The 23,727-nt window shown below is 44.0% G+C and overlaps 1 protein-coding gene across 4 annotated transcripts in view; it reads right to left on the minus strand.

Moving 5' to 3' along the window:
* Positions 1–1,594: 1,594 nt before the first annotated feature.
* Positions 1,595–23,727, minus strand: part of mllt10 (MLLT10 histone lysine methyltransferase DOT1L cofactor) — a 42,937-nt gene continuing 20,804 nt past the window's right edge. For 3 of the 4 annotated variants that reach the window (XM_079291694.1, XM_079291692.1, XM_079291695.1), the window contains 13 exons: positions 23,304–23,640; positions 22,297–22,515; positions 21,568–22,050; positions 14,558–14,718; positions 10,917–11,034; positions 8,375–8,447; positions 7,022–7,215; positions 6,046–6,195; positions 5,658–5,713; positions 5,111–5,397; positions 4,829–4,849; positions 4,376–4,463; positions 1,595–3,988 (listed from right to left, as the gene is read on the minus strand). In XM_079291694.1, the coding sequence (XP_079147820.1) occupies positions 3,710–3,988; positions 4,376–4,463; positions 4,829–4,849; positions 5,111–5,397; positions 5,658–5,713; positions 6,046–6,195; positions 7,022–7,215; positions 8,375–8,447; positions 10,917–11,034; positions 14,558–14,718; positions 21,568–22,050; positions 22,297–22,515; positions 23,304–23,640 (2,466 nt within the window). In that variant the 3' untranslated portion in view covers positions 1,595–3,709. The remainder of the gene's footprint in view (positions 3,989–4,375; positions 4,464–4,828; positions 4,850–5,110; positions 5,398–5,657; positions 5,714–6,045; positions 6,196–7,021; positions 7,216–8,374; positions 8,448–10,916; positions 11,035–14,557; positions 14,719–21,567; positions 22,051–22,296; positions 22,516–23,303; positions 23,641–23,727) is intronic. The other variant, XM_079291693.1, reaches the window with a different exon arrangement.

Raw genomic sequence — 23,727 nt, forward strand, 5'->3', positions numbered from 1 at the left:
CTGCTCAGTGTGTGCGTGTGTGTGTGTGTGTGTGTGTGTGTGTGTGTGTGTGTGTGTGAGCGATCTCCTGTCTACTAACACCAGGGCTCAGTAGTGTTTTGACTTTGTGATCAGGCACCTGGTTGGGCAGCACACGGGGGTCCTCCATCAGCTGGTAAGCCCTCCCACCCTCGGGGAAGGTTTCTGGGTGAGTGTGATCGATGATGGACACAGCAGCTCTGCCCTCTCTGTGTGTGTGTGTGTGTGTGTGGTGGTGCTATTACCGGGGGTGGAGGGGAGGCAGCTCTGATGGTGGAGGCTTATGAAAGAGAAGGTCCTGGGTGGGGGTCGTGGTGGATGTGGGGTATGAGCTGTTTAAACACCGTGGCTTTGATTGACAGGGCTGATAGTGAGCGGAGAGGGGGGGGGGGGCACGGTGAGGGATGTTTGGTAGTGGGAGGGGTGAGTGAGCAAGTGCTTGAGAAAAGAGAAGAGAAGGGAGGGGGGGGGGCTTGTGTTGTTGAATGCAGGTTAGATTGTTCGTGTGTGTGTGTGTGTGAGGAGGGGGTACTCATGAAGGGGGTGGGGAGGGGGGTATTTTGGGGGAGCAAGGGTGCAGGAGGAAAGTGAGCTTTTAATTACCAGGGCAGAAGCAGATGTAGCAGAATGGTGCCCCCACCTCTAAAAACACACACACACACACACACGCACACACTGATTGTTTCTTGGCAGCTGGAAGTCATCAGCTTTGGGGGGTGTGTGTGCATATTTGTTAGGACAGGAGCCTTGAAGCACATTGTTTAAATTTAAAGATGTTCAGCTTCTATTGGCACTTGATGATTATTCATTTTCCTCCCCCTTGTTACTGAATAAATCACATCTTGCTGCTGCCATCTCTTCCATAATATTCAACATAATTAATGCGGTATAATATAAACCAGGTACACATACCATCTCAATTTACATTGTCAATTAACTTTAAATAAAACATACTTATTTTAATAGTTGCCTATTTACCCTTTTATTATCTGCAGTCATGATTTATATATTTGATCAGAGGAGAAACAAAGCATGCTATTTAATAGGTAAGGATTGTAGCAAACTGCATGTATTATGAGGTATTATTTATTGGTAGAAGTCTGTTCTATTTTGTGCATATTTAATATGTTGTATACATTAACTTTAACTATTTTAGATTGCCTTTTAAACATCTGGATGGATGAAAAAGAAACTTTGGCTCATTTGCAGTTTTTCCTTTGTCTCCTGTCAAATAAACAAACAAGATCAAATGAATGTTATATTCAATGCCTTCAAGATTAATAAACGGATGGTGTTACTACTATAACTAAGAAGATCCGCACCAACTTTCTGTCAGCAATAAACATGCTTTGAAAATAAATTATTTGCATATTGTTTTAATAAAAAAAAACGACATATATATATATTAAATAGAGAATCACAAATTAAAAAAACTTTCTAATGTGTCAGCATATTTAGTATTAATTCAGGTTTAATTAAAAAAAATGTAATTGAAAAATAACCTTTATTTTATTGAAAAACAATTCTGTCTAATGTATATTGTTAATAACCTCCTTGATACGACAGAATGCTCCCGTTACTTTATCCATAGTGTTTCTTTATTTTGGTGTTTTGAAATACATCAGACACCCCCCACTCTCCAATATTTTCCACTTGTACAAAATGCATCCAAACAAATGTGCACAGATGAAAACACGGTGCAGAGTATAAAATGACTTCTCATCAAGAAAATGGTGCAAAACTTAAAAAAAGAAACACAATGTCCCTGCACATATAAAAATAAATTAATACTTTGTGTGTCCAGTCACGGTCAACCTTGTTTGTTTTTTTTGTCTGGTCCTAAAGATTCACACACACACACACACGCACACAAATTGAGGCTTCATTGGCTTTCCTTCACACCAGCACAGCTAATCACAAATGTACACCAACGGCCAATGAAAGGTTTATGTACACTTAACGAGGTAAAAACTGTGCCACTGAACTCCCCCGTGACACACGTCCGCCCTCCTACAGCTATATACAACCACACCCCCTCCCCAATCAAGTAGCAAGTAGCTTTCAACACACAACACAGAATAGAATTCATTAAATGGGTTACCAGCAAGATTTGACTGTAAAAAAAAAAAAAATCAAAACATAACTTTACACAGTAGTACAAAATGTTAAGTCGCAACACCAGCAGGCTGTTAAAATATATCATCTTATGCCCATTACACAAACAAACTCCCAATAAATAAAAAGCACAATACAAAGTTGGCTTCGATATTAGAGAATGCAGCAGAATATTGCCTGGTTTTATTGAAGAGACTGCACGTCCAGCCTGACATTACATCAAGTCCTTTTGTAATCTGTTGCTTTTAGCTACGCAGCGTCATTACCAGTAGCATTGTGAGGAATCGGGCTGAGTGACCGGGACACAGGTAAAAGGAAACAAATCCCCACCTTCCCACCTTGGCCTCAGGCACTTGGGTTTGGACCCCGATTGGCCAGTCCTCATGGTTGTGGGTTTGTCGCGGCCGCTGCTGTCGGCCTGTTTAGGTCCTGATAGGCTGGTCCTGCTGGAGAGGTAGGTGCAGCAGGGGGCTCAATCAGGAAGATGAAATGTACCGACTTCCACGCGCTGACAACCAACTGCATAATATCTCTTTGAGAGTCCGTGCCGTGTGGATTAATGCATCCATCTGAGCATTCAACTTGCCAATGTTATTAACTATTTTTTCCTTCCTTTTTACATTTCACTTCCCTGAGTGAGCCGCCTGTATCTGGCCCAGAGACGAGACAGTCAAAAGCAAGGCTTCTGCAGTGACTGTATGAGGCTTGGCTCACCGACGTTAATGGATCTACACAAACAGTGAAAGACAAAGAGGACAGAGGCACCGGCGAGAACATGTCGGATATTTTCACAAGCCTCTCGCCCAATATTCCCCTCGGGAGCGCTGCGAGACAGATGTCAAACATACATCTGCTACCGTTACGTCCTGGGGTGGGGAACTGTAGTTTCTTTTTTACATACATGTATTTCTGTTATTTTCATGTTTTTATTTCTGTGTACGTGCCAGCTTGTGAGCTGAGGCCCCTGAGAGAGAGTGAGACAGTAGAGAGACCAGACCGAGATGGTTGTTAGTGTGGAGGATGGAGGATGGAGAAGCAGAGAGAAAATAGGAAGACAAAGGAAAAGAGAGGAAATGATGCAAGAAAAAAATAAAACCACAACACAGCAAAAAGAGAAAGAAGAAATGTGAAGAAGCTGGATGATGAGATTATGGAAGAAAATATGAAGAGAAACTCATTGAAGATAAAGGCTGACCCGTTTGCCAACTCCCCCGTTGAGAGTAGAGATCAAACACAACATGTGCTTATTTACTCACACGCTAAGTTGCTACCAGTGATATCAAATGAAAATCATTATTGTGACAAAATAAGAACCTGAAGCAGCACTAAAGCATCTAAAAAAATAATCTAAAATTGGATGGACACAAACAGTACAAATGAAGACAAAATGTTAAAACTGTAACCTGAAAAACGTAGCAAAATAAACCTGACAAGGTCAACTACAGTGAGCTGGTGACTGGTTCTCATCACTGAACCACAAAGTTGACCAACAGGCCGATCTCCTGAAGACTCTGCATATTTATTCAGAAAAACAAAACAAAAACATCGACAACCAAAACATAAAGGGCATCTGCCGTCATGTCTTCTCTTGCCCCGCGACGCCCACGGCCTTCTCGGCTAGCCGCGGCTTCTGTGGCCCAGAGGCGTGTGTGTCAGCATGTGCGTGCTGCATTGCCAGGAAGGGGTTGGCGGTGATAGCGCCTTGGCCCTGGGCGCTGGGCAGCAGGTTGCTGATGGGCAGCTGAGGGCAGGAGAGTGGGATGGAGGGAATCTGGGCAGAGGAGGAGAGGGATTGCAGCTGCTGGAGGTCCTGCTGCTGCTGCATCAGTTGGTAGAGCAACACCTGCTGCTGCTCCTGGGGGGGGGGGGGGGAGAGAGAGAGGAAGAGGAAGCAAAAAGAGGAGGGGAGAGAGGATGAAATAAGGAGGAAATGGAGAGAGCCAGAGGAAAATGCAGGAGAAAAAAAATATGGATAAAGGGAAAGTTTTGGACAAAAAAAGGGAAATGAGAGTTGGATAAGAAGGATAAAATAGAAAAGAGTAAAGGAAAGTGGGGTGAGCAGTGGAGGGAATAAAGAAAAAAGAAGAGTCAATCAGCTTGGTGATTTAGGCATTGTCCAAAGGAAAATTGTAGCTCAGTGTCTGTGTGTGTTTAACTGTGTGCGATAGTGGTGATGGCAGTGAATAGTTGCAGGCCTGCCAGTGCATGTGTGTGTGTGTGTGTGTGTGTGCGCGTGTTGTACCGCTGAAGGCTGTGAGGACAGCAGCTGCTGGAGCTGATGCTGCTGCAGGAGTCTGTGCTGCTCAGAGAGCAGGCCGAGCCGCGCAGCGCTGACGAGGCAAAGACAACTCGCAGTGAGACAAACGCGCTGAACACCGAGCACAATACATCTCAACACACACTTTCAAAACATCACCAGAGCTGCTGAATGCAACTTACATATGACAAATATCAACAGCTCATGAACTGGATACTGAAGGAGTATTTTACATGAATTGCCATTTAAAAATGAATCTGAAATGTCAATTTCAGTTGCCAAAAAAGCAAGAAAATCATATATATATATATATATATATATTTAAATTCACATAACTACAGAAAACATGCGACACAACAATCTCTTGTGACAGACTTCGGGGATCTGAAGGAAACGGCGCTGCAGGTAGTTGTGACACTGGATCGACTTCTGTCTCACCTGCTCTTACTCGTTGGTGGGCTGCAAGAATCCAACACGCAAGCAAAAGGAAAAAACAAGGAGAGGACGCAATAAAGCTCACATTCAAACATCTTACACGTATGTTCCCTGACACTAGGAATGATTGTGGTGTATTCAGTACTTCAAGATGTGGTGACAGAGGGGCTGAAATCTCCAAAAAAAAAAAGGGTTTCCAGTCGCCAGACACACCATTTAGCATTATTGAGCATAACGTTGTACTTGCTCCTGTCATTCAGTTAATGAAGCAGCCATCAGACGTACCCATTATTAACGGGCAACGTGATGCCCATAGCTGCTCCTGTAGTGTGCGCGTGGGGGCTGCCGGTGCCCGCCGGTGTCTGGATCACCCCGTTCAGCGCGCCGACGATTCCCGCCATGCCCAGCGCACCGCCTGCGCCCAGAGCACCCATCAGCCCCGCCAGCCGGGCTGGAGCCGAACCCACGGCAGAGAGCCCGTTCAGCTGCGGCGGGCTCTGGGAGACGGAGGGAGGGGTGGAGAGAGATGAGGTGGAGCCACTACTGCTGTGGCCACCGCATGAAGCACCATCCTGAGCGAGAGAGAAACACCATCAACGATGATATAATTAATCACAAATGTAGTTCATCTAATTCACCGTGTAATGAGGTGCAAAAGCATGACATTACCTCACATAACTAAACTTGAACGTCTGATGCTGGTTTTACTGAGCCGTACTTCATTATTCTGTTATTACATTAACGATGTGTCACTGCTCCGTCTTGTATCGTAGTGCTCGACTTTGTGCTGATGCAACCTGATTTAAACTGACAGCCGGGTGTTTGTTGTTACCTGAGCTGCCACAGGTAACGATGAGTCAGTGGCTCCCAGATGGCCTCCTTTCATATCTGCAACACAAATTCGGCTGATTATGTTTTCATCATTAAGTCTTTAAAAAAGGTCAGAAAAATAATGCTGGGCACCCAGGGTGACGTCATAAAATGTCTTATTTTGAAGAGTATTTGATTTAAATCAGATATGAAACACAAAAAATCTTCACATTTGGGAAGCTGGAGCCAGAAGATATTTGCCATTGTGCCTTTTGATTAAACAACTGCAATGATCACTCAGTTATCAACTCATGGATTAACTGACCAACTGTTTTAATTCTAGTATCGGTCTGTGTGTCCCTGTGTCTCTGTGTGTGTGTGTGTGTGTGTGTGTGTGTGTGTGCGCGCACCAGAGGAGGCCGTGCTGGAGGTGAACGGCACTGATAGCTGAGCGCTGAGAAGCTGCAGTCTCTCTTTCTTCATGGTCAGAGTTTTAATCTGCTCCTCCAGCCTCCTGTTCTCCTCCTGCAGCTGGTGGAGGGACTTCAACATGCCCAGCACTGAAAGAGAGATGAAGGGGGACACAATAGATTGATTCGATTGATTAATTGATTCGAATATTTGAGGGAAGCACTTTCTGCTTCCAGCTCAAACACATTGCTGTCGCAGGCTTTTCAAACTTTATTTCAGATGTGATGTTTTGTACTTTTGGGAAGAAGCTGTATTGGGGTGACCTTTTTTCACAGGCAGGAACACAGATGCTCTGACTTTCTGAAAGGCTGATGCTTCCTGAAGGCAAAACCATGCAACTCTGCTAAGCCTCCACTTAAAATACCCAGTAACTGATGGTCAGATGCACTCCACAGGGAGGTCAGAGGTCAAGATCAGCTACAGAACAGGGACCCTGATGCCTGTGCAGACTCAGCGACAAGGACAGCTCAGTGAGCAGGGAGAGGAGGTGGACAATTTGCACACACAGGAACTTAAACCTAAAGTCCAGATGAAGGACGACAACTAGGCCGCATTCCCTTTTTAGATCCCTGAAGGGATGTTCAGATGGGAAGCTGTAATTGACAATAACCGATAAACTGAGAAAGTGACTGAAAAGAGGGAGCCAGAGAAGGCAAAAAGGCAATAGATCAAGATAAATGGAGCAAAGTGGCGAAGGAGGAAACATTGATTAGCTGTGGGGGGGATGGGTATCGGACCTCAATACTTTTCTGGTCCGGACAGAAATGTGCAACAAGTACCGAAAGCTGGCTCTTTGGTATCTGTGCAGTCATTGTATCAACACTAGAATTAAAGTACCTCAAATGATACCCAGCCCTGTGTGTTCAGGTGTGTTTTAGTGTGTGTGTTTTCGTGTGTGTGTGTGTGTTTTCTCACCGTCTCCCTGCGCTCCCTGCTGCAGCAGGAAGCTCTGCCCTTCGTTCCACTGCCTCTCCAGGAGCTGCTCGATGCTGGTGGCCACCGGGGGCAGCGTCTCCCCGCCGCCTCCCCCCGGCCCTAGCAACCCAAGCCCCGGCCCCGGCAACGACCCCGAGGAGTCATAGCGGATCTGCAGGCCACCAATGGGAGAGCTGAATGACAGGAGAGAGAGCATGGATAGAAAGGGAGAGATAGAGAGGTCAATGGGGAGATTAACGACCCAACATGAACGTCAGACAAACAGACACTGCTGGCTATAAAACTACATCAATTTGTTGTTACAGTGGCCTCTAATGAAAAGGGGCCAGGCTTTCTGTCTGTGTGTGAGAGGCAGAGAGGCAGAGAGAGAGAGAGAGAGAGAGGGAGGAAGAAAGAGGACATGCGAGAGAGAAAGACAGAGAGGGAAGTAGACTGTCTTGATGCGATAAATCTTTATGCGTGTGTGCTGAGACAATCTGTTGAGTGTGAACGAGGGGAAATGAGAGACAGCAGGAGCGAGTGGAAGGGAAACGAGGAGCTTAATGTTGGGGGGGAGACAAGAACGGAGCGTAAAGGCAAGATTTTTCAACAGTTGAATCACACCGCAAACTTAAATACACTCACATTTTGAGTGTAAATGTCACAGTATTATCCACGTGGAACGCAAAATAAAATGTGTCAGCTATCTTCAGATTAAGACACTACATTGTTTAACTACATATTACTTAAGGTATTCAAAGTCTGTCATTTTCTCTTGACACCATATTCTGCTATTACAATATTTTCTTTTTAAATGAAATGCAACCCTTTCCCACAAACAGATTATGTTTCCTAAATACAAGCTGTGAAATATTACAGGTGCAGTGAAATAAATGACCAAGATTATGCTGATTGGAACCAACCTCATCAAGTGAAATTATCCATTCCACAAAGAAACAAGCAAAAATGGATTCGTATCATCAATATTCCCATCCTGAGAGATCCATTGAAATACTCCCAAATGAAGGAGATGCAGAAAATCATCAGACTGTCCCTCCATGTGTGATTAAACGCAAGAAACGAAAAAAAAATCTAACTGGAGTTGAAGGATGGTTACCCCCTTCAAAAACACAAGTTATCGTTGGCTGAGAGAGCGAGAATTGCCTGTAGGGGTGAGAGCGAAAGGGAGATTGTGCATGTGTGTGTGTGAGGAATGAGAGGAGTGAGAGGAAGAGAGAGGAGACGAGGGGCCAGCGAAAGGGAAAAGCAGAGAGGGGGATGGGTGAAGGAGGGGAGGGCAGTGTGGAATGTAAATGGCGAGGGATCGGGGGGAGCATCTGTGTGTGTACTCACCGCGGGGTGGTCTTTGGAGAAGCTCGTATGGAGAAGCCCTGAGCTCCGACGCCGCCGTCTCCCACCTCCTGATCTACACACCCAAAAAAAAATCAATCGTACATCTAAGACCAAGCCCACAACAAGCCAGCTAAAGTTGAAAGCACTTTATATGTGAAAACAAATTGCATCCATAATAACATTTTCAGGTCTTTTTGTGACGTTCTCTGTCCACTCAATCTCTTCTTCATTGTTTTATTTTGGTGCGGACACAACTCAACACCAGGAGTGCGACCAACAGCCTGGTTAACTCAGCCGAGTGTTTGGTGCCCTCCTGCTCCTCTATGCTGTGTATATGTTATGAGAAGATGCCTCCAGCTGTAACATGTGGTTTAATACAATCAATTTCCATATGCTCTATATCTGGAACTAGTGTTGTCAGTACATTTACACAGCACTACCGCTCCCGAATCCCAAATATGTCATTTTGGATTCCTTTCAGTGCGAGCTCTGTAACGCTTTGATAAGAGGTCTAACAAGAGGTCAAATTCAGCCCCTGACCAAGCTTACAGTACATAAGTTCCCAAAAACTCATTGAGGTAGTTGTCAGATTTATCCGCACTGGAGACTCGATGTTGTGGATGAGAAAATTGGCTGAGTGCCAAAACAAAAAGGAAAAAACTTGCATCATCAAATTTAGTTGGCGTAGTGTGGACGAATTGTAATACTTGTGGCTCTGCAACCTCCACAGCTTTGTCTCTCTTCCTTTGCATCTCTTTCTCACACACACACACACACACACACACACACCACACACACCTTCATTCAAACTGCATGTGCACTTCTCCCTCTACCTTCTGTGAGAGTTCCTACCTCCTCCCTCTGGGCCCCTGGCCAGACACTTCTTTTCATTTTCCTCAGTGAGAGTAATGAATCACACATGCACACACACACACACACACAAACTCCCCTCTACTTAAGACAGTCAATCCCAGCTTTTACCCTCGCCGGGTCACCACTCTAGTCCCTCGCTCGCCTCCTTTCTCTCATAACCCTCTCCGTCCTGGCACCTCCCTCCAGACACTCAAAAGCAAAGAAAAGCGGCTGCCAAAGTAAACAGGCTACATGCATACAAACACACGCACACCTTGCACGTTTGTGCTCACATGACCCTTACTATAGTGCACAAACACAACTTCACGCTTGTGTAGCTGCACACACACGTGCTGTACACGACTGTGTGCATAACTTTACGGTAAAGAGAGCGGGGATGTATAGCAATGATTTTCATTCATGACTGGAGATCAAATTAGTCAACTAATCTATTAGTCGATCATTGGGATAATAAATCAATCATTTTTGTCAATATTCAAGCAAAAATGCAAAATAATTCTCTGGTTTCAGCATCTCAAATGTGAGAAATGTTTGATGTTTTTTACTGTTATATAATCACTGTAAATAGTTTGCCATGCTTTTCCTGTGTTGCAAATGGGCTACGACTACATTTCGCTGTGCATCCCAGTGTTGCATTGTGAAAGTAAATATCTTTAAAAGCGTGAATATCTTTGGCTTTTAGACTGTTTAAGACATTTGAAGAGGTCACCCTGGAATCTGGGGATGCAATTGGCAGAGTCACTGATAAACGCTAACACAAATCTAAAATTCTACTTTTTATCTAATTAAACTAAATATAACATTTATCTGATATAACATCTAATATTTTTGTTGTTTCTTAGGTGTGACAATTTTTTTTTCAGGAATTACACAAAGCGTGCTTGTGTAGACACACAGAACCTGCCTAGTCTCCATCTGTTGCGTGCGTGCACACACACACACACACACACACACACACACACACACACACACACACACACACACACACACACTCACTCATGCACGTGCACGCAGCCCTGTGGCCCCCTGTCATTCAGCCTGATTAGTGAGTTGACCTGCAGGTCAGGGTGGATCTGGCTCTGATGACTGCTGACCGGCAGCAGGAACTACCTACCTTCCTCCTCCTCCTCTTTAACTCTCTCCTCCTCTCCCGTCTTTACTCTTTCTTCTCTTCTCTCTATTCAACCAGATGTCTCGTATCAGGAAGTGGCTACTCTGATTACTAAAACCACGTCTTACTCCATCAGCTCTTCTGCACAGGGCAGACAACAAACCATCTATTTTCTACCACGGGAGCTCCTGAAGGCAGCTACCGGCTCTCTCCACTCCTCCGTCACACCGCTACCTCAACACAATCCTCCTCTTTTACACTGGCCACAGCTTAGAGCGGAGTTCGATGTTACACATATATATATGTACGTATGTATGTATGTATGTGTGTGTGTGAGCCCATGTGCTGTATTTGTTTGTGTGACAGAGAGGACGGGTGAGAGAGGGGGAACAATCTCGGCGTGTAACTGGAGCTGAGTGGGAGGAGCTTGAAAATATCGCGAGTGCTGACCCTTGACCTCTCTGTGGGACCAAGGGGGCGTGACCTATCCATTATCTCTCTCTGACACACATGCGCGCACACACACACACACACACCACATTAGGTATGTTGCCGTACCTGCTGGTGAGGCCTCGGACTGGGCAATGAGCGCCGCCATGGCCGAGTTGGGATTCAGCCTGTTGCCAAACATGTGGGAGGGAGCGAGGTTGAAGACCGACCCTGGCAGACCGCTCACCTGCAGACAGAGAATAAGCCACAAGAAGCAATGTTTCACTGGGGTTGAAATTGTACTTCTAAGTTGCATAACAGTCTTTTAGAGATTTCTTTTTTTTTGTGCAATTATTGAACAATTGATAATTTAGAGATGGACAGGAAACAAGGGAGGAGTGTCCCCCACAATAAGGTTACATGCTATGCGCCTTAACTGCGTGGCTATGGAGAACTTTTTAAACCTTGAACATCAAGCAATGCCTCAAGGGTTAAACTGCTTTAATAAAATAGTGGAAATATTCATATGCAGTTAAAATAAATTGTCATTGAATTAAAAATAATTGTAGAGCTACAATTTATGATTACTTTGATGAATTCTAATTTTAATGATTCATACATCATTATGGATTTATTTTTTGATTCATCAATTATAGTTAAATGTATAGAATATCACAAAAAGTACAAATTTCCAGGGCTGTACAAATTAATAAAAAATTGATAATGATAGAAACAGATGACAGGCTGGGACCAGAGTTTTGGTGTTAATTAATGCTTGAAAATTACCCAAATGATGAGTTGATTATCAAAAGTGGTGATTGATTTTCTGCTGTCTTTATGTCCATTGTTTCAGCACTATGCATTTATTAAAAAAATAAAACATCATCTCTGAAGAGTGGGGAATTTGTGTAGTAAAGTGATATGTAAATCTGATGTTGCATAGTAACGGATGTTTCTTTGGTGTGTATTCTACAGTACCGATGAGCCACGAGTCTATTTGTATTACATATTTAGGGAGGTCTGACTCGTATGTTATTACACATTCAATGAGCCTGAATCTAAACCTCAGAGTCAATCTGATGAATCAATGGTTTGAGAATTCAAATTCTCTGATATTCACGATTGATTCCGCTTCGTCACAAAGCATCTACACATCATTTCATGCCATTGAAGCTTATTTGAATGTAGAAAAAAAATAAACATTTGATCTGAATGTGGATTTGACATCACCAAAAAAACAAAAAAAAAACATGGCTATATTATGGATCCACGGCTCATTATTCTGTTACCAACACACACACACACACACACACATGCATACGGGGCTCAGAGTGCCTCGACACCCCGACAGTACGCTGACATGCTGACAAAGTCTTTCTGATGCAGAGTTTAATCCAATTAAGGCATTTCCCAAATCAGGGCCGTGGAGTGACGGGTGGGGTAAGACGGAAGAGAGAGAGGGTGGAGCACCAGGAAGGGAATCGGGTTATCTAAAAGAACAAAATGGCTGACTGTTGTGGTTAAAAAGCTACAACCAAAGTAAAGGACACAACTAAAAACTTTTTCAGTCACTGGTTAGTTACTCTCCCAGAATTAGTTTGGAAGTTCCAGGAGCTCCGTCATTTTTATGTCAAGCTAAAAAGCAGAATGAAATTATTTTTTTGTGACTGAAGAAAAAGTTATTATTTTGTGTTGTAACACAATTTATAATGAATTGTTGGGACATCGTTTAAGAGCTTAAATAGTCTGGTTTCCTACACGTTCTGTGGTTTGAGCAAATAGAGTTCTGATCAGCACTAAAACCAAGAAAAAGAGTTTTTGCGAATAATCAGAAAACAGAAAAATCACAAACCTAAACATCTAAAGGTATAAAAAACAAAGCCTCAGTTTGCACATCCAAATCCTGCATTTGTGAAGCTTTGCCTGCTTTTGCGTCGTATCTATTGAATGTAAAGTAATTCCGATCCATTTGCTGAATGCCATCATCTCCGATGACAAATTCATGGAAGTGGCATGTCTAAAATAACACAAATTTGGAAAACATCCTGGAAATTCCCATCGTTGTTAAATGTTAAAATCAAAGAAAGAACCTGTACCCTCCGTCCTTTCTTCCACCCTTTCCACTCCCCTCCTCCCCCACCCTTCGCTGCCATAATCCGGCCCCCTTTTCCCATCAACATTCATTTTTCATTCAAAGTCTCTCTCGCACTCCCTTTCTCTGTCCTGGGCTGATAGCCAATAACAGTAGGCCGAGAGTCTGCTAGCCGACCGAAAATAGCAAATGGTCTCTGTCACTCTCTCTCACACACACACACACTCACACACACACACACTGGAGGAGGCCTGTTGGCATCCTTCTAGTTGCGTAAATTCTGAAGACTTTATTTGGAAGGTGTGTGCATCTCAGATGTGTGCATCACAAGTAAAGCAGCGACAGGAAGAAAAATAAATATTCCTCTCTCTGTTAAAGTCTTCCTCCCTCTGGCTGCTCTCTTTCGGCCTATTTCTCTCTCACACCCTCACATACACACAAACAAACACAGCTACAGTCCAAACTCAACTATACATGCTGCAAACAGGCGTGATATCCTGTGCTTCCCTGGGCGTCTCGTCCTCTATAATATGTGCCGAACAGAGAGGAGCGGGGCAAGATGAAGGCCAGGCCAGCCAATTCAAGGCATCAGTGCAAGACCCCCCCCGATCCCTCCCTCCATCTATCCCTCCATCCCTACTGTGGTGCTTGTCAGATGTCATTACATCACAGGACAACGGAGGGAGAAAGAGAAATGGATGGGGACAGAGAGGAGGAAGGTCGCGGGTGAGAGAAAGTGTGTGTGAAAGAGAGAGAGAGAGCGAGAGAGAGAAAGGAAGGAAGAAAGAGAGGTGGTAAGTGGACACAGGAGAAAAATAGAGTTGGGTGGACAGAGACAGAGCATGGTCTTTGGGGAGGTTTTGAAAGGATGGACACTGGGGGTCAGTGATTGAAGATGAGTTTCCTTTTTCTTTTTGGGAGATGGGACAGCGATTACTGGAGGGGGTTGCGCTGATTGAATTAGAGTCTATGCCCTCACTTTTGCATATCAGCGTATTTAAGCCAATGGGACAGACACAAATTTTTTTCTTTTATTTATTAATTTTGATCAGGATAAACCTGCTTAAGTGTTACTTCAACATCCAAGGTTGAAGTAACACTTAAGCAGGGGAATGTTTAAAATGAATTTAATTACTGTTTTTAATTGAATCAGGCAGGAGAATCACAGACGTTTCAATAAAATGTTTAGAGACAAAAGATAAAAAGATATATTTTTTTTGTGCTTTGAATAAAGTTGTAAGACCTTCTACAGGTCCAACCGTATAAAATCAGCTGCTAAATAACTCGCTGAGATTAAAACACAATCCATACAAGGCCAGGACACACAAACAATTCACACACAATTAACATGCAGCGGATTCATAATAGCGCTGAGAGATTTGATGCGAAAGACATTTAATTAGTGTGCTTTGGTTTATTTGTCTTCCCACAGTTTATCTGCACTTCAGCTCAAAGATGCGAGAGATGCGGATGACTTGATGGATGTAGAGTGTGCTGAAAGAAGAGAGTGTGTGTGTGTGTGTGTGTGTGTGTGTGTGTGTGTGTGTGTGTGTGTGTGTGTGAGCGAAAGAGAGAAAGACAGAAAGAGTGGTGTGTTTAATGAGGATGTATTTTAATGTATGAGAGTGTGCGGAGGGCATTGAGAGTTGTTTAGCACAGTTTAAGTGTTTGGACTCACGTGTGCTGAGGCTGTGCTGGTTAGGGGTGCGGTGGCAGTGAACGGAGAGGGAGGGGCTAGTGAAGGTGTGGGCTGCTGTTGCTGTGACAACTCAGAGGCGGCTCCGCCAACGGCGACGACTCCCGTCCCCGTCGATGACCCATCAGCCCCGGAGAAAACACCTGCGGAGGAATCAGAGACAACAGTGTTATCGTCATCGAATGCTATATAGAAATAACACCATAAATGATTTGGAAACTATTTATTACAGTATGAAAAACACTGGTGTAAACAATAAAAACAATGATGGCTGATTTAAATTTTGCCTTTTCAGTTTTAGGGTGCTGGTGTTGTGCCTGCTGGCTAGAAAGAGATAAATGACTGTTAGAGGATGAATCATTTACTGAGATAAGGGAAAATCTTAAAGTACAGATCTGCTGACTTTAACCAATGCATAATCAAGTATGTGGGCTTATGATAAACTCAAGTTCAAGCGTGCATAAATACACACGACTCAAATCAGTCACATTAAGCTTTTACAAATAAAGACAGGAGGAACATCAATCACCTTCTCTCCATATGGATTATTTGTACTAATTCAGATAAAACACATTTTATTAAAAATCCTGAATATTATATTCTAAACATTTTGCTCCATTTTCACACACCCATACACATTCTCTTATCTCTTTGCTCTCCCTCCCCCTCACACACCCCTGTGCTCGCCCACTAACCAGGGACAAGCCCAGCCCCTGCCCCCTTTGACCCCAGCAGAGGAGAGGAGGGAGGGGGGAGACAGGGCCCCTCAGCCCCACAAAAGCCTGAATGGCTCAGGGCAGCGCACATTCACTTTGGGAACAAGAGATCTTTGTGCCAGGAGGGGAGGGGTGGAGGGAGAGAGAGGGAGAGCGAGCGAGAGAGCTATAGGAACACTGGATGGGCCTACATACTATTTATAACACTTTGTAATATGCACCAGAAAAATTGATACCCGAAGCAGGGCAGCCGTGACTCAGGGGGCACGAGCTCCTGCAGGATTCCTAGCAGCTGGATTAGAGGCCAAACCAACAGTTTGTCAGAGATTAGCTCGTGCCATTGATGAACTGAGCTGCACACAAAGAGATAAAAATAAATAAATAAAGGTTAATATTAATTCATATTGATTTGATGATGTGCGAATATAGAAGTTATTCAATGTGTCGCAGAAATTGAATGGCATTTGTAAATCATGCACTCTGTATGCGCCGCAAGGACTGTTTGAATTAAAATGACTTGACTTAAACTAAACAGAAAGTTATTTTCTGATCTGTTTTTTTCAAGCACCCAGGAAATGACAGTTGAAGTTAAAACGTTAATGACATTTCTAAACAATTATGCAAATTGGTTGTAGTTTATGAATATAAATAGTAAATCACTCATTTCTTTTTACTTTTGTCACTTTAACGTGAAAATCATTTTTGCTCCAACTGAGTCTGAGGTTGTAGCTGAAAAGCAGAAAATCTACAACCCTTGCAAATAAGTTATTTTTAAACAAATTAAATAAACTGAAAATATATAATTATAGTTGCTGAGAAACTTCTATTGCAGAAGTGTATATTGTCATTAATTGCTTTTTACACCGGTGAGAACATTTTCAAATATTACAGATTGTTATTTAAATTGATTATCATTTGATTACTGCTTTTGACGGGAATTAAAACTTCCCCCGAGATAACAAAACACCTCTTAACACACGAGTCTGAGCTTGAAAAGCATATACCCCATCTGTGTGAGCGATAAAACGAAGACCTCGAAGCACAACTGCCTCAGTCGCCTGACCTTCCTGCTCCTTTTCCCTTCCTGCTCAGTACATTTGTCACCTTCAAAAATATCCACCTTGATTAGTTCAAGCTGGTATAATCTCCACAGGAAATCTATGTCTATTATTATTACTATGTGGTGTATTTAGGCAGGGTTAACACCGATCTAAAAGCCAAGTGGATGACATCACAGCTGAAATGAGTGTTGAGATTTACAAGTCGCTCAGAACTCTGTTTTAGAGCAACGTGTCCACCTTTGTAGCAGTGCGACGCTAAAGCCGGGCGTGTTTTTTTAAAAACAGGCAGACATTTAATCATGTTTAAAAATGGAATGTGGAGACAAACACTGAATACCTTCATGGCAACAGAAAGATTTGTTATTCTGAGAATTTTCTACCACCAAAGATAACCAGAAATGTATTCAAAAATCACAGCAATGTGTAGAGGGAGCAGAGCCACATTGCAGTCAATGCAAATGTGTGTGAGTGTGTGTGTGTGTGTGCGCGCGCTTGTCTATATGCATGCGTCACAAAATATGTGTATGTGGATTTGCCACTAAATGATAAGGTTTTATCAGTTGGTGGCAAATCCACATACATTTTGTGCAAACAACCACATTTAATAGTTTCTCCCATTATGAGCAGTAAGGGTTCAAACTGAACCACTGTGACCTCAACAGGAAATATTTTTACCACATACTAACTCGGTGTAGTTTAGTAAGGAGGAACACGCATATTCTTAAGTACATGAAAGAGCTGCCTCTTTAAAACAGTTTTTCTAAAATTCATCAGATGTGTTTTTGAGGGTTTCTGCACAATGTGTGTGTGTGTGTGTGTGTCTTGTTTTTCTTAAGTGTTTGCAAAAAACAAAAGCAGAACATTTGGAAAATGTAATTTATCCAATCTCCAAATAATTCCTTCTCATAAAGAAATTTACGGGTTTGATATTTTATCAACGTGTTTAATTTGGCATTCAAATCCTGCTCACTAAATATTCTGCTGGTTTTCACAACCTCCCCTCACATGTATTGCAGCGAGACCAAGCTGCTGATAATTATGATTTCACTGGGATGGATGAGGAAAAAAAAAACAAAGCCGAAGACATCTTTGACAAAGAAATAAACATTAAAAACATAATAAAAATGAACAAATAAATACAAAAATAAACAGCAATAAGCATCTTATGCTCTCTCGTCTCTCTTATTATTCTTTGCTTCACACACACACACACACACACACAGCGCTCCACCAGCTCGTCCGTCCCATCAGTGACCCCCCTTGCCGTCAAACATTAACCGAACCAAAATCTAACCCCCAGCCTCTCCCACCCTCAACACATAACTATCAGGCTAACTATCTATCCATCAGCACGGTGGAGTCAGCAGACAGGATGGAGGAGGGGGGAGGGGGGGGACTAAACGCTAAGAACCTCCGCATTACTGCCCTGCATTAACCCTCAGCTAAATATTTACAGTAGGAAGAAGAACACACGGTTCTCACAAACACACGATGCACAGCCATACATGACCACCAGATGTGGTCAGAAATGCCGCCACTGCTGGAGGGGAAAAGCACAAGCACCAAAAACAGAGCTGAAGGCAGAATCCCAAACGAAATGATCCCTTAAATACCAACGCTGCCAATAAGTATATTAACGCAAACGGCATTGGTCCTCACGTTTGACTCAGCAACTCGTGCTCAAAGCTATGCATATAAAACATCCACTAAACACACCTCCGAATGTCAATATTTATGGATCGACATGACTTTCGCTTATGCTATTAGGAACAATTAATTTGAGGTTTTGCAATAACACAATAATTTCAACGTGTGAGACGGCCTCATGTCAAATTGCTACATTTACGTGTTTAATATCATGTTTCCTCACAGTAACAGTAAATGCCTGACACACACATATATATATATTTCCTTTTAATACATTTGATGTCAATTCCCAATTAACCGCATTGAATTTGGGATATTGATGAATTTATAAAATGGCTGGCGTAAAGGTATGATGGCACTAAACAAATAACTTAATCTCTTGCAAGCAGACAAAGACTATAACACTTTGTTATTGCTTTGGTTTAATATACCAAGCAACAAATGTTTAGGTCACAATCAGCGTACAATCAGTTCATACTTCAGGTACTACACTGCTATGAGGAAAAACAACACAATTACTGCTGATTAATGTATTCTAAGGGTGCGTTTATATTTATTATAGGTTTTAACGGTTAAGGACAAACAATTTACCAACATGAAATAAATCCCTTTAAAGATAGTAGCACCACTGAAAAATACAGTACCGTACTTTCCGGACTATAAGCCGCTACTTTTTACCCCACGCGTTGAGGCGTCGGCTTATAGTCCGGTGCGATTTATATACGGATTTTTCCGTAGCTTTTCTCCGCCACAACAACAACCGCAACTTCCGGTTCCGGTCTAACACAACATTTACTAGCTCCCGACACAGAACAGTTGCTACCAGCAACCCCTCTGCTACCAGCTGTTACTGACAGGGTCGCTACAATATGGATGAAGTACCTTTGACCTACCTCTCACTAGGACTGTTAACAAAAAAGGTTGAACGGCAAGATGCTTTTAACAGTACATGTCCGACTCGCTAGCTTCTAAGCTAATTTTAACATTACGGCCAACGGGGAAATGCTAACCGCGATTAGCATTAGCGAATATAATATATCTTCGTACATCTTTTCATGCAGACATACTTACAGACCAAGGTATGTCAAGGCTACCAAACGGAAGAAGTTAAACGAAGCAGCGTATCTTCTCATTAGAATCTAAAAGCAACGTAGCCGTAAATGCTACTCAGAGCTACGAGCTACGTGGACACGCTGCTTCGTTTTACTTCTTCCGTATGGTAGCCTGGAGAGACCTTAGTCTGTAATGTAAGTGTGTCTGTATTATGGATTTTACGGATTCTGTACCCTCGTGGGGTGGGGGTCTGTTTAGCTTTTATTTTAATCAAATCAAAGAGGCTACAGATCTGAGTAGAACACCACTAAGCACCTGCCAAAAGGTTGTCCAAACACCACCTGAACAAACAACGAATGGCTGAGATAAAGCAGACTATGAAAACACACATATTACTCGCATGCTGTGGGGTGGGGGGGGGGGGTACAGTTAGGACAATGTTTAGAAAAGTGTAGCATTCAGCGTGTTGTTGAAAGCATTTGTCACGGAGAAAAATACCGGAAATAGTCCAGACATATTAAAATAAAAGTCCGAAAAAAAAAGGCCACGCAACATCATCATACCAGCCATTGTAAACACAATTATACATGAACTAAGATCATATCTGGAAGATTTGCCACAATTGTGGCCAACAATCGACGAACTATGATCGCTGTATGGCGCGCTCTCCGCCGTCTCACCACGGAGCATATGGCGGATGAATAGCAAAGTGACACTGACGAAAGATTGACTGAAAGCACAAACGAAGCAATTCTGAGGCTGTTCAATTCCGACACTGAAGAAGAGGACTTTAATGGTTTTAGTGCACAGGAGGACGAGGGCGACAGCGATCAATGGCAATCCTTTCCGGCTCGGATCAGAGGGATTACCGGTACCGTAAGCCACTTCCCGGCTTGGACCTGTGCGGAGCGCGTGGAGACGCCTCCTAGTTGACGTATTACCGTTTTTTCCAGTTTTTTTTTTTTCCAGTTCTACAAAACTTGTTCAAGAGTTTTTTTGTGTGCGTGTTTTTGAGTGAGAGAAATAAATCATCTTGGTTTGCAATATAACTCTGCTGTCTTGAGTCTGCATTTGGGTCCTTGAACACACCACATCATGCACCGGTAGGTAGATGTCCGACTCGCGAAGACAGACTAAGGTCTCTCAAGGCTTTTAGATTCTAATGAGAAGACACGCTGCTTCGTTTAACTTCTTCCGTTTGGTAGCCTTGAGAGACCTTAGTCTGTAAGTATGTCTGCATGAAAAGATGTACGAATATATATTATATTCGCTAATGCTAATCGCGGTTAGCATTTCCCCATTGGCCGTAATGTTAAAATTAGCTTAGAAGCTAGCGACATGTTATGATGTTCAGAGAAGACGACAACTTTAGTACTGTTAAAAGCATCTTGCTGTTCAACGGGGACACCTGCGGCTTATAGACCGGTGCGGCTTATCTGTGTACATGTTTTTTTTTTTTTTTTGGCCAGCTGGTGCGGCCTATACACCGGTGTGCTCTGTGGCCCGAAGAGTACGGTATATAAGGAATAAGCTAAAAATAAAAACAGGTTCAGTAACAGACAAAGAAACAGGTCTCTAGGTAAATATGTTAAAGGACAGGAACACATTGGTGATTAGTATTAGATCAGCTGATCAATGATGGATATTGGCCTGATTAGAGCATCTATTAAGCATGTACACATGCGCTTATACACAATATAAAAGTCGACTTGGGCACTATGCAAACGCACCTTCCACCGCACAAAGCATCAACATGTGAGATGAGGATTTGAGGAATGAGCAGGTAATAGACAGCAGCTGAGAGGCAACAGAGAGAGAAACAAAAGAGTGGCAATTCTGGAAGAAAGGGGAGCTGTGCTGTGCTGAGCCATTTCCATCAGCAGAAGGGAACTCCAAAGCATAAAGACAGTTGCCAAGCAACAGAACACGATGAAAGAAACATACAGACCACTTCCACGTGTGTGAGCAAACAGCACAGAGACCCGCACTCTGACTTCCACACACACACAAGGAACCAATAACAAAGGTGTGTTAAATCCTTCCCGTTTGAGACAGGAAATGTTAATACTGTCGCGATGCACAAACATCTTCTGGTCAACACGTCAGCGTTTAGTGGTGAGTGAGGAGAAAGATCTGCAAGTCAGGAGCTGGAGAACAACAACTGCTATAGCAATGCCACACACACACCAGCCACATCCCTTGTATTCATTGTGATGATGCTATGGAGAACTCAATGGGCCACAACTTCTGTTTTTTTTCCTAACAGGACGTAATTGGCTCGCGGAACTTGAATAAAAACCCGTTTCCTTATTTAAGCTGCCAAAAACAATTTCATGATTTCTGGCCATTTGTTTAGCCAAAGCAAAACCGTGAAGATGATTCCCTACATGCAGCCGACACTGACAGATGGATCTGAGAGAGTATTTCTCATCTAGAGATCTGTGAGACGTGAGCTTTCAAAAACTCTCATTATTGTTGTTAAACGTTGTGTTTTGTGTGTTAACTGTTTCCTCACCTGGCCCAGCGGTTGTGGAGCTGCTGATGCTCTGCAGACTCCCATTCCTTAGGTTCTGTATCCCACCGCTGACACCCATGACCCCCAGCCCCCTCTCGCCTCCTCCTCCCACCCCCAACCCACTGCTGGACACCAAGCCCGGCCGGCCTGCGAGCGTTGACGATGAAGAGGATGGGGGGGCGGTGGTGGATGATGATGATGAGGAGGAGGAGGAAGTGGTGTTGGCCGTGGAGGAGGTGGGGAGCGTCAGGGAGGGGGCTGGCTCAGAAGGTTTCACATCTGTGGTGAAGCAAGGTCCAAATCTGTTTCGCCAGTTGCCCTTCTTTTTCTTCTTCACAGCGTCGTCCCCTCCTCCTGCCGCCGCTCCTCCGATCCCCGGCACTGAGCTGGCGGGTTGGGGCCGCTTGTAGCCGGCGGACCCACCGAGGCTTGTCGTCTCGCTGGCCGTGTGACTGTGGGAATTCTCATACAGCTTCCCGCCCACTGAAATAACAAGAAAGCAGAACTGAATATGCAAACGTATAAAGCCTGCGGCCTCTTTGTGTTCCGTTGTGGATTGTTGGTCAGCAAAGAATCTACTTCAAGAGGGAAGCAAAACCTGTATCATCAGTTTATTATGGCTGCAACCATCGATTACTACACAGACAACTGATGGAGCACGTGACCTAATAACATGAACATATTTTAACTAAACCTGTGTGACCATTGACGTAAATAAACATCTGGTACCTGCAGAAGCCGTAGTGGCAGACATCAGAGAGCCGAAGAGTGTCGTCGTTCCCTCTGAGGCGCCGCCCTCCGAGCTCGGCTTCACGAGGCAGCTGCTGAAAGACGGCGGGGAGGAGAAGGTAGTCCCACCCCCCGGACGCAACGATGAATCGGAGAAACTTAGGAAGTCTGAGGAGGAAGGGACAGAGGGCGTCTTGCTGGCACTGGTCAACAGGAGGCCTGGAAGAAAAGAAAAACAATGAAGGGGAGACGGACAGAAGTGGAGATAGAAAGGAAATGACAAGTAGCAGGAGAGAAACGAGAAGACATTACAGCTGGAAAAGTTTTCATACGACTCGTTTCCATCATCATGGGAGGAGCAGAAACAACACAAACCAAAATAAGCATTTTTATCAGCTCTCGCGCTCTCTATCTGCTCTGCAGTCAGCCCTCCCTCGTCATGTCGTCCTCCCTTGTACCAGAGGAAGTGCCTTGCGAGCACACAAATGAATAGATACCCAAAAAACACAAACACACACACACACACACACACACACACACACCGTTTCTCTACAAGACGCACACAAACAAACACACACGCCTGACAAGGGCTTCAAGGTTGTGATAGTACAAAACACAGGAGCTCAGTGTGAGCTCTGACTCCTTTCAGGTCCTGACCTCCCCACATGTTCCTTCTCTCGGTGCGTTTCTGTGCATTTTCCCCAGACAGGGCCCCCGATTTCAGGAGCCAGAGGCCAGTCGAGACGAAACACTGTTATCACGGCCACACAAAAAGGTCTGGTGTCTGGCCAAAATCCAGCCAATGACACACACAACACATGAATCACACTCTTATTTTAATAGCATTGCAGTGATTACAACTGTGCTGCACTTTCAGTTCTTTGGTGGGTGGGCAGGGCAGCAACACCAGATGATTTGTCATCGCGTTTCCATCTTTATAAATGAACACTTAATTCCCAGTTGTGGGGGAAATTAACATACAGGACCGTTTGCAGCCATTAATTCACCTTGGTGGAAAGGCCCAGTGGAGGCGGAGGCAGATGTGGAGGAGGTTGCCATGGTGACCACGGCAGAGGGGAGGGGTTTCCCCGAGGAGGTGAGAGACTTGCGGCCCCCCCTCTGTCCCACCGCATGACTCGCGCCGCTGTTCTTCTTGTTCTTCGCCTCGGACGCCGCCTTCCCGGCGTCCGCGGCCAAGCCATCTTTGGAGCCGCCCCCGGAGAGAGTGGACGACACTTCTTGAAAGTTGGCGGTGGTGAAGCGGGCCGCGCTGTCGTCCAGACGCTTCTGTGAGGACGCCGGCAGAGAGGCGGCTCCTACCCCTGAACTGCCACTGATGTAGGTCTGGAGGAGGAAGATGGGGGGGGGGGGGGGGGAAAGGGAGGGAGAATAAAGAAAGAATGATGGTTGAAAGGCAAGGGAGGACAGGAA

Source organism: Melanostigma gelatinosum (genome assembly GCF_949748355.1).
Source record: "Melanostigma gelatinosum genome assembly, chromosome: 20".
In the NCBI taxonomy this organism is placed as follows: Eukaryota; Metazoa; Chordata; class Actinopteri; order Perciformes; family Zoarcidae; genus Melanostigma; species Melanostigma gelatinosum.